Source organism: Sabethes cyaneus, chromosome 3, assembly GCF_943734655.1.
Source record: "Sabethes cyaneus chromosome 3, idSabCyanKW18_F2, whole genome shotgun sequence".
Taxonomy (NCBI): Eukaryota; Metazoa; Arthropoda; class Insecta; order Diptera; family Culicidae; genus Sabethes; species Sabethes cyaneus.
The window spans coordinates 97,052,603-97,069,629 of record NC_071355.1 but is presented as its reverse complement, the minus strand read 5'-3'; the positions used below and the strand labels follow the sequence as shown (position 1 = coordinate 97,069,629).

Below are 17,027 nucleotides of genomic sequence, written 5' to 3'. Positions count from 1 at the left end.
CTTCTAAGAAACCTATGGAGTCTCAACATCGGTTACTATTTTGTCTCGATATTCAATCATTTTATAGTCCGATTAAGGGATTTCTTATTTGTTTTTGTTTAATTTAAAATCGTTATTCGAAAAGCGTAGCTTTTTTTTATTGTAGGTGTACTCTACTACCGTTAATCAAAATTCGTATTTTGCTCTCTCGCATCTGTAGGTAACCTTATCACGCTTTTCAGCTGGTATTAAAAGCTTATCTCGAGCTATCTGCCATCTACTATGGTTATTGATCTGCCTTAAATACAGGTGAACGTTACTGCCACCGTTTCAGATGATTTTTGCTGTGCTTTCTGTATCGAACGAAGGGTGTTGAATATTTCTTCCTGCAACATGAGACGGTTCGGAGCGCTTCCACTGCTGCTGATGAGCGTTTTCATCATGGCTGCTGGTGGTCCTGTCGAAAAAAGTGAGCTTGCCAAGCCTGAAATGTGAGTGGCGTTGTTGGTTTATTGGGGGTTTTTACACCAGGCTTACCGGGCGTATTTTTCATACCGTGTGAAGATAATAATCGTGAGCTGTATTCGACATTGATAGGCACACGATAATGGATTTATTGGGTCCAAAATGGTGATTTACTACGACGTGACACCTGTTAAATTTTTCAAATGTGCCAAATAATACTTGTTGTCCATAATATTATTGATTGACGTTTGTGAAATAGTGTGAAAAATTGAACAAATGAAAATAAAATGTATTGTGGACATTCTGAAACTTTACAGTTTAAAGTGTTTTCAGGGCTCGAAACAACCTACCAATGTCGGCTAATATGAACAACTACGTTGATATTATAATGATTCAAGTTGGACCATGGTTAAACGAAAACTACATACCCATTGACCTGCCTGACATCGTTGAAGGATTTGAGCATGTAAGGTTTCATGCTAAAAACCGATATCGACACCCATTGATGTCAGTATGATAAATTTCACTTCTCGTCCATTAGAGACCGATCTTGATTACCTACCATGGGGAATTGGAGCTTACCAACGGAGTTTTTCACAACATCCAAAGCGTGGTACGCAGCGGAACGGCAATGATGCACTACGATGGCACGCTGCTCCGTGTAAACATTGGTGCTAACTTGAGACAGCTTGCGGTGAGTATAGCGGTAGTGGGAAGTACCACCATTTTTCAACACGCAGCCAACTTTTTTGCCCGTGCTTCTGTTCACTGACAAGCAAATGGAGCCATTATTTGTCATCAAGGAACTCTAATATTACCCAGCGGAATTTATTATTATCACATTACCGCTGTTCACACAGTTTATAATTGAAGGTAACTTAGCGTATTGCTTCCTTCCTGATTTTTCCCTTTATCGAGTAACTTTTTTATACGATGTTCGAATAATGATTGAACTTCATTTTAAGTGAAGATAATGAATCTCTTTTCAAGTGAAGATAATGAATTAGCCCCGGCGAAAAGTTGAACAAGAGCTATATTTTAAAAACTGGCTTTGTGTCAAATGGATGAAAGTTGCTGCAAAGAAAAGAATTGATTTTATGAAAAATCTGGCACTATTAAAAGTCGCAATCATCAGAGTTATGTGCAAGTTTCAGGTCAGGAGGACGGCAGTATGTAGAAGAGATAGATCTAAATGCAGGTCGCAGCTATAAACAAAAAAAAATTAAGTATGTAATCAATTTTGTCGCATAGCTTATAGCGAATTCATAAATTAACCTGGGTTGGTGTTAACTTTAACTCAAAATTTATGAAAACTTTGACAGAAGTTCGATTTAAACTGACAATAAATGCTAATCGACCTGAGCCGGGATAATTTATGAATTTATGGAAATTGATCGCAGCTGAATTAGCTTTTGATTAAACGTTTCGTAAAACTCTGCCTTAAACCAGTTTTCGACAATAGAATTTTCAAGTTTCCTGTTTTTAAAAGGTGTTTCCCATCGAAATCCAGATCGCTATCAGAAGAGATTGTATAACAACAAACAACAAACAACAAACAACAAACAACAAACAACAAACAACAAACAACAAACAACAAACAACAAACAACAAACAACAAACAACAAACAACAAACAACAAACAACAAACAACAAACAACAAACAACAAACAACAAACAACAAACAACAAACAACAAACAACAAACAACAAACAACAAACAACAAACAACAAACAACAAACAACAAACAACAAACAACAAACAACAAACAACAAACAACAAACAACAAACAACAAACAACAAACAACAAACAACAAACAACAAACAACAAACAACAAACAACAAACAACAAACAACAAACAACAAACAACAAACAACAAACAACAAACAGCAAACAACAAACAACAAACAACAAACAACAAACAACAAACAACAAACAACAAACAACAAACAACAAACCACACCACTTTTTCTGTTCTAGCTGTTTTTGTAGTTGGTATATGACTTTTTGCTGTTTTACAAAGTTGTACAAATAGTAAAAATACATAACATTGCTAAATATAGTATACCTCTATCTTTGCTTGTTTAGGAACTATGGAGCTTTTACTCTGAAAATACCCTAATTTTGACCCCGAATTACTCGCAAGAAGGCATCATTTTAGGCCATTGCAAATTATTTTTAAAGTTTTTGTCCTCCCGCCATTCAAGTTGGGTCTAAAAATCGGGAGACAAAAAAAATTGTTAAACTTGAGTAATTTTTTTCGTATAAAATCAATTTGGGGGATTTACAGCCAAAAGAACTCGAAAAAAGAGTTTACGGAGTGTTAGCTCTTCTAGCACGAAACAAAAGTGGAAGTACAAAATGTAATTTCCGAATATCGTCAAAAATCTTTTTTCGATTTTGACTCTATTTTGGAAGGTTTTTGCATGAAAAATAATAACGTATTTATAAAAAGCAAGAATAGATTCGGGTTTCACGATTAAACTTTAAGTAAAATTCCTAAAAATCTTAATTTATTTTGCGTAAATAAAAAAATCTCTTTCGTTTTTTTTCGCCCCCCTTCAGTTGCCCAGCATCCGAAAGACAAAAACTTTAAAAAATATTTGTAATGGCTTTATTCAAAAACTCTCCCCAGAGAATCAGAATAGTTCAAGCAGACTGAAAAGTTTTATAAATCATGTTTAAAAGCACAAAAGTTAAACAAAATTTATAGGTTGACAAAATCGGGTTAAAAAGCTGATAAAATCGGGGGTAGACAAAATCGGGATCTGACAAAATCGAAACATTACTGTATGAGAAGTAGGTTTTTCTATTTTTGCTAAAGAGATGGAAGGCTCTTCAGCAAAATGTCTTGTAATAATGTATACAATAAAACAAAGTTGGTTTGTTTGTTTGTAAGGGATTAACTCAAGAACAGCTGGACGGAATTGCATGATTCTTTTTTCAGTTGTTGTGTTTTGGTCTGCGTCAGGTTTATACGTAAAAAATAATGAAAATCAATGCAAAAAAAGGAAAATAGTAAAAAACCGATATTTTACTTTTCTCCCTATCCATTGTATACGCAATATTTTAGGCAACTGCGATTATTATCAGGGAAAGTAACACACGCCGCATTCAATATCAAGCAGCGTCGTTGTCATGGGTATTGTAAGGTGGTAACATGTGTTTGGTTAATGGTGCTAACTTAGACCTCTGAATTTTCGCTTACAACTGTACCAAATCACCAGTCAGCCAGGGCATGCCCTGCCGGGTGTTGCGGGTTCAAATCCGGTAATAATCTTAGATTATAGCTTGATTCGACCCATGCACCTTCCAGCATTGGTCTAGGTTTATTTGTTTTCCTAGGTTTATTGACCTCTAGTTCTTTCCTTCAGTTGGGTCCGAACGAGCGACAGCGAGTAAGGACGGATCACACTTTCTTTGTGAAGCGATCGAAGGCCATGGGCTTAATTAGGTGGATAACTGCGAAATATAGTTTCCGAAAAAAGAAATTTTCTGCATAATAGTTTTCCGCCAAATAGTACATATTGCGAAAATTTTCCTCACAAAATGGTACATTTCGCAAAATGAATAACAATACTTTTCGCGAAACACTATAATCCGCGTTTTGGTCAATTGCGAATTGGTTTTCCGCAAAATAGTACCCACGCAGCTACCATCACTAACGAGTGGTCCTCATTAACAAGCAGCGGAAAACGATTTTGAATAATGGTTACCTTCACAGAAAGATTCATAAATAACGTTTATTCCAAATCAAGAACTTATTTCCAAAAATATTATCAGTAAGACATAGACATAACGGTGAATAAATTTTGACATATTTAGAAAGCTTTTATTTTTTCTTACATGTGATAATTTGGGATATCTGTTGTCGAGGTTTCGTTGAAAAATAACAAAAAAAACAATTTTTTTATTGTGACTAAAAGTTTTGTCTTTGTTTGCTGGCTGGACATGTACTAAAAACTTGACTTTGTATTTAGTGTATAGTGGATGGTTACTGTGTGCTATATGAAGTGTAAATAACACTTTCAAATACAGCAATGACTCGCTCGTAAAAAATCTCGTTTATTGGGCTGTTCGTTAATTGGGTGTTCTCTAGTTGGGCCCTGCTCTAACTAAAATGCACTTGTATTTCAAAAGATTTTTTTCTACGGCAAGAAGCAACAAAAAATTTCTTGAGGTTGACGGCAGATAATCAATTACCAGAAATTTTGAAAAGCACAAAAGTCAAAGACATTCTAGCATACTATGGAACAGGAAATCAGTACGCAAAGATTAATTATCAATTACTAATTGTCACTGGCTTTTTCACTGGTGTTATAAGAATCGAGTTTAATGTCATAAAGTTTGTGAGTGTTTGTCGGCGTTTACCAACTACAAAAACATCTTTAGGAGGGCGACAAGTGTACCCGGCTACCCAAAAGCGAATTTTAACAATTGTCATAACAAATTTAAATTGATTTTGACGCAACAGGTTCATTTGGTTCGTAAATTTATCTAGCTTAGACACACAGGACTATTTGGCCTTTTAAAGACAGTGCCAGAAAATCCGGAATTACGATGGACTGTCAGCTATGAAGTAGAGAACTGGTTGGATTACAAGAATAACTGTCATGATGTGGGTGTCAAAACTCTAGAAATTCATTTAAAGAACTTCTTCATATAATGCGATGAATCAGCTTGAACATTCTGGAGTAGGTAGTAATTTTTGTTTTGAATGGTCATTGCGAAACTGGCTTCTGCAGGATCACAGATTATAGTTTAGGATTCGAAATAATGCTTAGCACTAAAACCATCGATTATTCGTTTAGAATCAGTTCCGATATGATCAATCAGTACTACTGTGACCATGTCCTTTCGAAATGTCAAAAAGGATCAGTGAAACAAATTCTAATTTTGCCTTGTGTACCCAATTGACTATCAATGATTCCACAGGAACAGATTCAATTCCCTGAATTCAACAAATTTTACGATGTCACGAAATTTCCGTAACGGAGCTTCCAAATTGACTGAGTTATAACAATTTAAAATTGAAAAGGTACTCAGTAAATTGCTGCACACATAAAGATTAAGCACCAAACAACAAAACCTGGCTAGATTATAAATTATGCCAAAAAGTCGTTATGCCAAATAACCATTATGCCAAATGACCATTATGCCAAATGACCGTTATGCCAAATGGATTTATGCCAAGTGGCGTTATGCCAACAGCATTATGCCAAATGTCTTTATGCCATATAGGGTAGCCCCAGTCTAAAAAAAACGAATATTGATTTTTTCAAAATTTTAAGTTGTTTATGTCCCCTTAATTTGTACACCTGATGATGATAGGGTTGAAGGTGAATATATTTAAAACGAAGTCCATGCTAGCTGGCTCTACAAACGTTACCTTGATATCAGTAAGGATATTCGGAAACATTAACAAAAGTTCTACCATTTAGCCTTATATTACACATTTTGCATGCAAGGTGAAAAGCTGTTGGTTTCGGGGTGGTTTACCAATTGAATATTTAAAACTAAACCCACAAAATTCTTTTCTATTCATATCTATACATATTGGTATAGTTTAGTACAACATACTTTTTACCGACAGCGATGGCTTAACCCGTTTGCTGGAAAAATTTCTGTATATCTACTTGACAGGAATCTCAGAGTGTGACGAATATCGTCGCACAGCTGCCTCAAATCATGAGTTTTCCTTCCACGATAACTGTACTTCAAGTACACCTACACAGCTTTAATCGAGATCGCATCAGGTGATTATGAGGACAAATCTAATACTACAATAGCAAACTGTTCTTTCCATCTCGCAACCCCTTGCTTCGATGTCAGGAATCGTTATCCTGTTGAAGGATCTAGTTTGTCAACGTACTTGTGGTTTCTGTTGTCAGACCACCTTTTTATGGAATTCACATCCAAGTTGTAAGTCAACGGGCATTGCCTTTCCCGGGAAGTTTCCCTAGAGACGAACTTTAACCGGATGATTCACGGTCCGTTGCAGCAATCTTCGGGTTGGATTAGTCCGAAAGCGTGATGGCGCCATGTAACCATAAACAGAAGCTTCGCCCATGAAAATTGCTTCACCTCAATCTCGATCAATATTTTTCTACGCCCACGCGTGATGCTTTTCCACGTGGACTCCAACAGTGTTTTTTATCGCAGCGCAATATTTCTCATCATATGCACAACAAATCCTTTGCCGGTGGATCGTTTTTGTTTCATTTTTGCAGCTCCTTGAAGCAGTTATGGAAGGATTCCAAGAATATATTGCTGTAGGTATGCCAACGAATGTCTTTGAATTTTTATAATGTTTATAGCACAACCAGTTTTGAATCGTTTATGTGGGTTGAAATGGAATGCTGATTTCTAAAGTATTTCGTATTTCTTTTGTGCAACCTGAAAACAAGGGAAAAATTACAAGCCAATTGATTGTTTACGGGAAAGCATGAATGAGTAAGATTTTTTAAAGATGCGTTTAAACTTTAAACGCTGCCTATGCATTACTTTTGTCATTACAGTCACAGTGAGTCACCGAAAAAAGTATGTAAGAGGGTTAGAATGACTGTTTGTGCTGTCCTACATGAATTATACGTTAGAGATACAAGCGAGGTTGTTGCTTGAGTCGGACCACGTGGATATCTGAAGTATGTTTTTTATAATTCTTATCCTTCGAGTTACATGAGTACCAAAATTTGACGTTTGTTACTGGGACATTGCTGTGATGTGTATATACTATTACGTTTTACTATCTATTTTATGATTTTCTGAATAAAAGTCCGATCAAAAGAATATATTATTGGTAATTAACTACAACGAATTCCAAATACCTTTTGAATGAAACTATTAGCGTGTTGATTGGTAAAACCATCTCCGGGAAAAAGAAACCTTTTATTACCGTTACGCACCGTGCTCAATTTTATCGTTGAATTGTGACCGACGGTCTTTACGATTTGACCCTCCAAGCTTCGCCTTTTTCGAGCGATGCTTCTTATAACAATGCTATTGTAGAAGGCAGATAAAAAATATTCAAGGCACAAATATATACAGAGAAATGCAACCACTTTCGCTGTCTAGTTCTGGGGTTCTTTTCGAATCCTGCACGCGTATATTAAATCGTAAAAAGTAAGAACGGTTTTGTTTCACTTTCCCGCTTCAAGAAGGATCTGCTTTATTATTCAACAGCTTCGCAAAAGTTTATGCGAAAAACAAATATCGAGCCGACATTTTTCCCCTCTGCAGGTTGCTAACTGGTATTTATTTATTTTGTTCACGTATTTGCTTACAATTACTTCCACGTAGTTTATTCAGCGAAGTCAAATACTTCGCGAATGAAAGAATATCTTCAGTTTTTTTATTTGAAAATAAGAATGGTAGGTAGGTACTCAATTTTAAGTTACTATGCTTGGCATATTCAATGCCGATGGGCGAACTATTTTTTATCTAACAATCTATCGTTGCGCAGATGGTTCGAAAATTGGTTAGATTAAAGTTCAATGATTTTTAACAAAACATAAGAAAAGCCATTTGCAAAATACTTGCTTGTAGGAGGGATATTCTTGTTGTAAGCTGTTATCTGGGAACGCCGATCACAGATGGCGCTAGTATGCACAGTAAATATGTGTAGCAGAATTTTTTGTAGCATATCTTTCAAAGAGTTATGCCTAATAGTCAGTTTTAAAAGTGAAAGCATGAATATAGGCAGCGCAGTTAGCTGTTGGCTTCCGAAACAGCATGTGCTACTCCTCGGTACAGCTCATAGATTTTCGAAATTTTCGGTTTATTAGTACAATGTTCTGGTCCACGCACACTAAACTTTGAGTGACTCTAATTCTGGATATATAATCATAGCAAGATATTGTTTATCGGAAGAAGGATACGATGGATATACACCATATTTTTCGCTAATTGTTATTTTGCATTGATGTCCATAGTACCTATTTCACTTTAAAAATAACTTCAATTATATTCCTTCTAGTTTACCTATGACTACTCCGCTCACATTATGGATTTGGGTCCGTCCGGCTGGGTAGATGTAGATGTTGCAACGGTAACGTTCCAGTCGGAGTTCATTATCAACTTGAACAACTTCTTTATCTATTTGGGAGACTTCCGGCTCACTAATATGGGGTAGGTATTTTGATATGAGATCTTTCGCCTTTGCGAGTTTTTATAGGTGATAATTTTGATAAAACTAATGATTACATCAAAATACATATACATATACAGATATAGTTCCAGAACTCCTTGACCGTTCTTCACCAAACTTGGCACACATGTTCATTGACACTGCTGGTAGAGGCACAATTTGTGTCTATAAATAACCCGACCCACCAAATGGTAACGTTTGCAGATACGTCGCTAGCTTAATAAGGGGGTTGTGTAGTTTCCTTTTGTCCAGCGCCTCTATGGTTCAAAGGTATGAGTACCAGCGTGCCACATGCCCTGGCAGGTGTTGTGGGTTCGAATCCGGTTATAAGCTCAGGTTATAGCTTCTAGTAGGGATGGGAACTATCATTAAAAATCGTTACTGATAACTATCAGTAGTTTCCAGTACATTACTGATAATTATCAATAAATATCAGTAATTTTACCCATCAGGGCATTGAAGCAAAAAAATAGGAAATTGCAATATTAAAACTGCGTTCTTCATTGTAAGTTTACTTTGTAATTTACCAAGCAAGCTTTATGGAGGCTCGCGCAACTACGGACCAGATTTCCACCACTCAGCAGATATGTTGGGAGTACAATCGCGCTCACGCATCACACGATACAGTCGATCGAGACCAGCAATGACTCAAAGGGACGAATACGGATTTCTAGATAAACTGACGCTACTGATCAGAGCTTTCATTGTATCGAGTGGTGTGTTTCGTGCGCATCTCGGGGACACACTCGAGTCCCTTCGAGACGCGGTGCGGGTTGGTACAAGTTGAATTCATGTGTTTGGGATTGCTGGTGACCACGGACAACATTAGTAATGAAATCCAGCGGCGCATTCAAGCGGGAAATCGAGCCTACTTTGCCCTTCGCAAAACGCTACGATCGCTACAATGCACAAAACTTTTATCAGGTCAGTGGTTCTTTATGGATTTGTAGTCATGAGGTTGCTCACGAAGGATAGAGGTACGCGCTCTTGCCGTGTTCGAACGAAAGGTACTGAGGATATTTGGAGGAGTACAAACTGAAAGAGAAGAGTGGCGGAGACGTTGAATCACAAGCTACATGCATTGTTTGGAGAGAATCCCATCGTACATTTGGCGAAAGTCAGTAGGATACGGTGGGCCGGATACGTCGTAATCATGCCGGACGACAGTGCGACGAAAACAATGGTCTTCAACTACCCCACCGGCACCATCAATAGGGGGCTCAATGTACAAGATGGCTCGGCCAGGTCGAAAGTGATTTGTGACTTTTGAGATGACTGGGAAATTAGCGACGAGTAGCCCAAATTCGAGTTAAATGGAGACGACTGCTTGAATCAGCACGAGCTACTCTGGCTTTAGGCTACTGACGATGACGATGACAACGATATATTGTGTCATCCACATTTATCATACGCAACTACCGACTAATAAGTTTAATCAAACTAATTTTTCTAACGGGACAACGTAACTATATCAGTAATTATCAATAACAGCGAAAACTTACTGATACTTAATGATATTATTGCTTACTGATAACTATCAGTAGTTTTGATAGTTTTCCCATCCCTAGTCACAACGACTACTTGTTAAGTGTAGCTACTAATAGCCCCTCCCCCTCTCACCCTTTCGCTCTTTCCCCTCCACTCAAAAAAAATTCTTTACTTTCTCCTACCGTCCCTTCATCAACTGGAAAAGAACTAGCGTTTCAAAAAACTATTAATTTATATGCCTGACCGCATTTCAAGGTCAAGACTAAAAAACTCGAGGTTGGTCTAGAGACTGCTTCCGAAACACGCATGTTGCACATCACTCGTTCCAGGATAGCTTGGTCGCCTCAGTTATCGTTTGTAGACACTTATAGCTATAAGTAACAATTTGGGTTTTAAATTATTCTTATGATGGCTTTTAGAACCAAAAGAGCAAAACCTTGGGCTTAAACGTCTTTCTAAGACCCTTGACCCTTTTTTATCGACAAACTTCACGGCCGGCATTTAGAGTACAGGACAGTTACGGGGCTAGTGCAAAAATCCTACTGACTCTATCTAGCAGCACCGCCTAGCCGAGATTCGAACATACGATGACTGGCTTGTTAGACCAGCATCGTATCTCGAAGCTAACTGGGCGGTGACCAAAATTGGTCGTAAAAACCGCAATAAGACTACATTAAAACTCATATTGTTACTTGGGAAGTCAACTTCTGTTTCGTCACCTTCTGTTATATTGTCATAGAGATGTACATTAAAAATTTGTTTACACCTGTCGACCACCTTGCGCTCGTTTGTGACTGTTTTTATCAGACTACGGTGTGTGTCCTTTACAAAATTGGTTCACCTTCTCATAGAACTTGCGCGTTTCATTAGCTCGGAATAGTTGTTCTAGATTTTCACGATCTTTGTCCTACTTCGGGCGCTGTTTCTTCCTCCGGAACGTAATCAAATCATTCCGCGTTTGTCGATACTTCGCCCAATTCACCCTCGTGGCAATGCTTAGATTGATTTTTTCAAGCTCTTTTTTCCTCATTGTGTGTCCTATCCATGCGTCTTTGAGGGTGAAAGCAACTAGCTTCACAGAAGAAGGTGGAGCTTCGTCCAGTAGACACGCGATATATATCGTGGATAGTTTCGAGCGCACATACACTGCCACTAGGTAATGATCCGACTTGATATCCGCATCTCTTAGGGACGGTATGTTTTTGATGTTCGACAAGGAGCGTCCGTCGACTAGAATGTGGTTGATTTGATTCAATGTTCGTTGGTCTGGTTATCTCCAGGTGGTTTTGTGGAAATTTGTGCGGGTAAAGAAAGTGCTTCTGATCATCAGCTCTCGGAAAGCTGCTGATGCATTGCAGGCCGTTATCGTTCGTGACGGTGTGCATGCTATCGGACCCGATCGCCGGTCTATACATCGATACCCTATCGACTTTGGGCTTTCACATTCCTGATGACAATATTGACGTTCCGTGGCGAACAGCTATCGTACGTTGCCTCCAACTGCGCAAAGAATCTTTCCTTTTGGTCGTCGAGTCTACCTTCGTGTGGACAATGCACGTGTATGATAGTGTAGTTGGAAAAACGACCTTTCATCCTCAACATCCATATCCTCGCGTTGATCACCTTCTAAATCCTCATGCAATCCTACATTCTGCTCATCACTATAAGGCACATTCCCAGTTCGTTCGTACCTCCAAGGCTTTGGTAAAATTCGGCCTGGCCGCTACGGATCCTCTACAACTTTTCAGATTTGCGACAGATCCTGTGCAGTGCGACGATGCTGGACATTCGGGGTTCAAGCTGTAGCTGACGCCATCCACAATAATCGGCGATATGCAGTTCCGGGTATCAAGCATCCATTCCATGTCTTTATTTCATTCCCGTTGTCCATGCCGAATGTTCCAAGTAACATTTCATTGATTTTTCGTAGTAGGTTGGTTTAAGTAGGCTGCCTTACTAGGACCACGCTACCGAGTCTCCTGATGAGGTTGACGTCTTAGTTTTAGTGCCGAGACAATACATTTCTTAATTCAGTAGTCTGCTCCAAATCTGTCTTTGTCAGCCGGCCCTGACATGGGAACAGACGTACAAGGCCGATAAAGCTATTTCTCGTTGCTACTAACAGTATTTGCTTGAGTGGCTTCTTCCCGGTCGTATACGACCTTAGTTTCCCCCGGGGTTGGTTACTCGATCTCCGCTACGATTGCTCGTATTCTGGTTGGACTTTACACTGGCTGATACCGATATCACAAGGTTTCGTAGGGAAGGCGGGATTCAGGGGAGCTCCCGCCACTACGGATCAAATTTCGGCCATCCAACAGATCTTGCAGAGATGTCGGGTCCGGAGTATAATGTGTCCACATCTTTATTAACTCCAAATCAGCATATGAAACAGTCGGTTGAGATCAGCTATGGAAGATAATGCACGAACACGGTTTTCCAGAAAAACTGACGTGACTGGTCAGAGCCATATTGGATCGAGTGATATGTTTCGTGTGCGTCTTGGGGACACTCTCGGCACTGGTCAGAACTCTATTAAATCGAGTGATGTGTTTCGTGTGGATTTCGGGGACACTCTCCGGTCCCTTCGAGTCGCGGTTATAGTTTAGACAAGGTATCAGCATCTTTGGCTCGAGCAGCACGTTCCTCACAATCAGGTCACATCAGGTTAGACAAGGGGACGGCCAGTCCTGCATTTTATGCTACATGGCTCTTAAGGGGGTGATCCGACGAGCGGGCATCGAAACAATAGGCACGATTTTTAGTAAAAGCAGCCAACTCCTAGACTTCGCAGATCACTATGTTGACACATCCTGGAACTTTACGACAGTGAAGGCAATATAGGCTAGATTGACAGAAAGGGGAGTCTAGGTGGATTGGGCTGAAAACAAATGCGTCGAAGACCAAATACATGAAAGGAAGAGGTTCAATGGAGATAAATGCGTGTCTTCCACGGACGGTGACCATTATTGATGACGAACTAGAAGTGGTAGATAAGTTCGTGAATTTGCGATTGTAGGTGACCACGGACAACAACACTAGTAATGAGATCCAGTGGCGCGCTCAGCAGGCCTACTTTGCCTTTCGCAAAATCTACGATCAAGAATACGCTGCCGTACGAAACTAACTATCTACAAAGTTATTATTAAACCGGAACGGTAGGTAGTTATGAACTTGAAACTGTGACGCTGCTCTCCGAGGACATACGCGCCCTTACTTTGATCGAGCGGAAGCGACTGTGGACGGTATTTGGCGGATATTCATTAAAAGCGGATAGTGACGGAGGCGTATTAATTACTAGCTGAAGGCGGTGCTTGAAGAGTTTCTCATCGTACATCAGGTGAAAGTCGATAGGGTACTGTGGACCAGACAGACGGGACGACAGTGCGATGCAAACGGACTTCTTCAAGGACAATTATGGTACCAGAAATAGAGAGGCCCTACGTGCAAGATGGTTCGACCAGGTTGAAAGTGACTTACGACTTCAGAGATACCTGGGAAATTGGCGACGAACGGCTCAAGCAGGGTCGAGATATATGAAGACGATTGTTTGAAACAGCACGAGCCAGCCCGCTGATGCTAACGACAACAATAACGACTTACGACTTTACCAGCGGAGAGCCGGGGTGGCTCTTGCCGTATGATGAATTTCTCTCCATTGTACTCGCTCCTGGACTACTCGTCGCCAATTCGTTGCCAGCTTCAACAAAAACGACATTGTTTTTAAATTTTTGTAAAAATTTTTCGTGCTCCGCATAATGTAGTTGTGCGTCGTATATTTAGTATTATTTCAAAGTTATGTTCGGTATGCTTAATATTAGACTATTCTATAGCCAATATTGGAATCATACCTAATGTTCACTATTACTAACACTCTTTATTTGCAATGCCATCAATTCAAACACACTTATAACCAAAATAATTATGTCCAAGCTAGGCCATACTTCTTGTGAAGTTAAAAATATCCTCGATTCTGTTCACCGATTCTATCAGCAGATTTACATATTTTTCTCCCAGAGATTTATTTTATTTTTCAAAATGTGTCTATGACGTTACCATTTTACCTTCACTCCAGTACGATATTTTGTAACCAACCAATGCGAAGGTGCTAACCATAGAAAAAAGGTGCCCTAATCCCTCTTAACTTATATGAAATGTTGCACGAATTGAAAGGAAAAAATCATTTTAAATCACAATTTCAATTTGACGGGCCGTTTTACATGAAGGCTGCTTCTCAGGAAATGTTTCACCAGAGAGTTTTGCTCGTTTATTTGTGCATATATGCATGACTGCATAGGTATGCTTTTCAAATGTCTTGCTTACGATTAAAAAAAAAGAAAGTGAACTGTAAAGTAAGTGACGTTTTCTGATTGGTTTCTAGGTGTTGGACCTGTCGATTGCCAGTATTGTATATTTATTTCAAAGTAAAAGAAAGTAGGTAGCGATGGAAGATTTTAAAATTTACGTTAATTTAATTTAAGTTAAATTACGTTACAACTACGGAACACAAGAAGAATGGTGCACTGGCGGTGTTACATTATTAACATAATTTTCTTTTCGTGGTATGTAATAATTAGCTGGTAAAAATATCAAATAAAGTTTTTCATGTAAGTCCATTTTGCAACAAACCATATAATATGTAGTAAGAATAGTTTAAGGTTGCGTTCATTTACAAGCCCTCCTCAACCTCCCTGACCCACTTATTCATATTGCTTCCTTCCCTCGGCAGGTAACTGAGAGCAATAGCAGAATGGGCAAGGCTCAGATTTTTTTTGTAAATGCTAAATGGTTGAATAGCATTAAAAAGCTCAATGTTTTAAACGGGTACTAGAAGTTATGAATGGTACTTGAAAACATGTAAAAGCGTCTGGCAAAACAATTTTGGGAATATTTTTTGACAAACGGCTCGATGTTTTATGCCGAATAGTATTAAAAACAATCTGCTTCGCATACCTATACGAATTTGGAAATAGTTTTCACAACAATAGCATTTTGAAATACAACTTTCGCCTCGTTATGTTTTCACCTTTCGAATACATGTTTGCTCTAAAACTTATTACCCCCAAATAGAGTAACCTTTCGACATGAGAATGGCACGAGAAAATAGGTTTAAGCATCAAATTCTGTTGGATGTTGGAAAAAGTTCATTTCGCTTGTCCTTTTCGTTAGCACCCGGTTTGATTTCAGGACTCGCTTCGCTATGTACACCGACGGACGCGTTTTTTGCCACCAGCCAGCCAGCTGGTATCGCATAGCACTATAGGTAAACGTGTTGTGCTATAAGGATACTAAATTTTCACGTACGATGAACGTGTTAAATACATTTTCGTGATACAGTTTTCGACGACCCCTGAAAACGATAACAACTTTTTTACGACGCGAGTCCATTTCATAAAAATTCACATCACCATTCCGCCGGTCTCATCGAGTGCGAAACGGCAAGAGTCGGTTGTCCTGTCCACCGTAGACTTTTTATCCCAGCGAGGAATGATACCACCAGCAGCGGATCGTACGAGTGTGGCTTCAAATGTGTAAGAGATATCCAGATAGGGTGGATCATTGATCTAAATACTTTAATTCCATCTAGTGCTATCAATTTTAATAGCCTGCACAACTTTTCACGTCAAGTTTAAAAATGCGAGACGAATTCATCTGTGTGATTTTCTTTTTTAGACATGACAATAAAAATGTCGGAATGGAATGATTGGAAATGTCACTATAAGTTGAAAATGTAAAACAATGATCCCAAAATCAAATCAAAGTGTTCGTAACTTTTTAAAATTCATAAATCAAATTGGTTTGTAAAACTTGTTGAAAAACTGAGAAATTTAATTTAATTTCGAATAATAAAATGCTTGATTATCTCATAGTAGCATAAACCTTGAATGGAAGAGCAATAATTGTTAGATTGTATCATAAAAATATACATCATATAGCATAGCTCATCAATAACAGAACCAGCCTACCAGCTCAAGCGCAGTACGTGAAATTCGACAAATGCTATCCGGATAGCTGAAGCAAAAGTGAGAAGAGTGTTATGGCAAAAGTTTTCTTCGCTCGTTTGCCTGATAATTTTCACTTTCAATCCAATAAAGGCCGCCAGGACGGGCTATATCTCATATCACTTTATTAGAACGTCAAAGTGAAGTGTTGAAAGCTAGGATATGGCAGGATATTTTTTATTTCCTCTCTTTTCGTTTCATTTCCACAGTAACTTTCCACGGTTTCCGGTGCAAGTTAGAGGCCCGCTACCGGGGACCATGAAATATCAAATCCCTTCGTGTGGCAGTGACGGATTCTTTCGCCGTATGAAAATGATATAGAGCAAATGATATTCTACTTTCTGTTTTTCATCTCTTTGACAGTTCCCTGAACATCCGATTCCGTGGCTCGATACTGGTGGACTGGTTGATGAACATTTTCGTCAGCATCATCACCACGGTCTTCAACAATACTATAACAAACGTTGTCTCGAACTCGTTGAACGCATTCATCCAAGCTACGCTGGATGAAATGAATGCCAGAATACAAGCCCAAGGACGTGCCTTGACTGAGCAAGAGCTGGTCCAGCTCGTGGAGCAGTTGAAGACCATGTTTTAGGGACCTGTTTGCGATGACTGCTCAGCGTAATATGGAGCGAGAAAAAGTTAGTCGTGATGACATTGGAAATATAACTCTGGTTGGGAAAATAAATATTTTCGTTTTGTTATCGTTTTACGAAACTGTTTTTACTCTTCGAAACTGTTGCCTTTGTCTAAGTCCATACGTTGTTTTGTGTTTTCTGATTTTTTTTGCGTTCGGTAGTATACTAAATTGGTTAGTCTTTAAACTGGTAATGAATTTTCAAATGATATTTTCGCAATCAGAAAAAAACGGCCACAACCAGATTTCTCTTCGTTAGAATTTAGAGTAGAGAACCTTTTATCAATTCACGAATTATTTATATTAAGC

General features: G+C 38.7%; 1 protein-coding gene across 1 annotated transcript; it reads left to right on the top strand.

The window, feature by feature from the left end:
* Positions 1 to 372: 372 nt before the first annotated feature.
* LOC128739904 (uncharacterized) lies at positions 373 to 16,676 on the top strand. The gene is made up of 5 exons (XM_053835406.1): positions 373 to 470; positions 778 to 910; positions 986 to 1,138; positions 8,418 to 8,569; positions 16,442 to 16,676. Exons 1-5 carry the CDS (start codon positions 373 to 375, stop codon positions 16,674 to 16,676), a joined length of 771 nt encoding a protein of 256 aa, XP_053691381.1.
* The last annotated feature ends 351 nt before the right edge of the window (positions 16,677 to 17,027 follow it).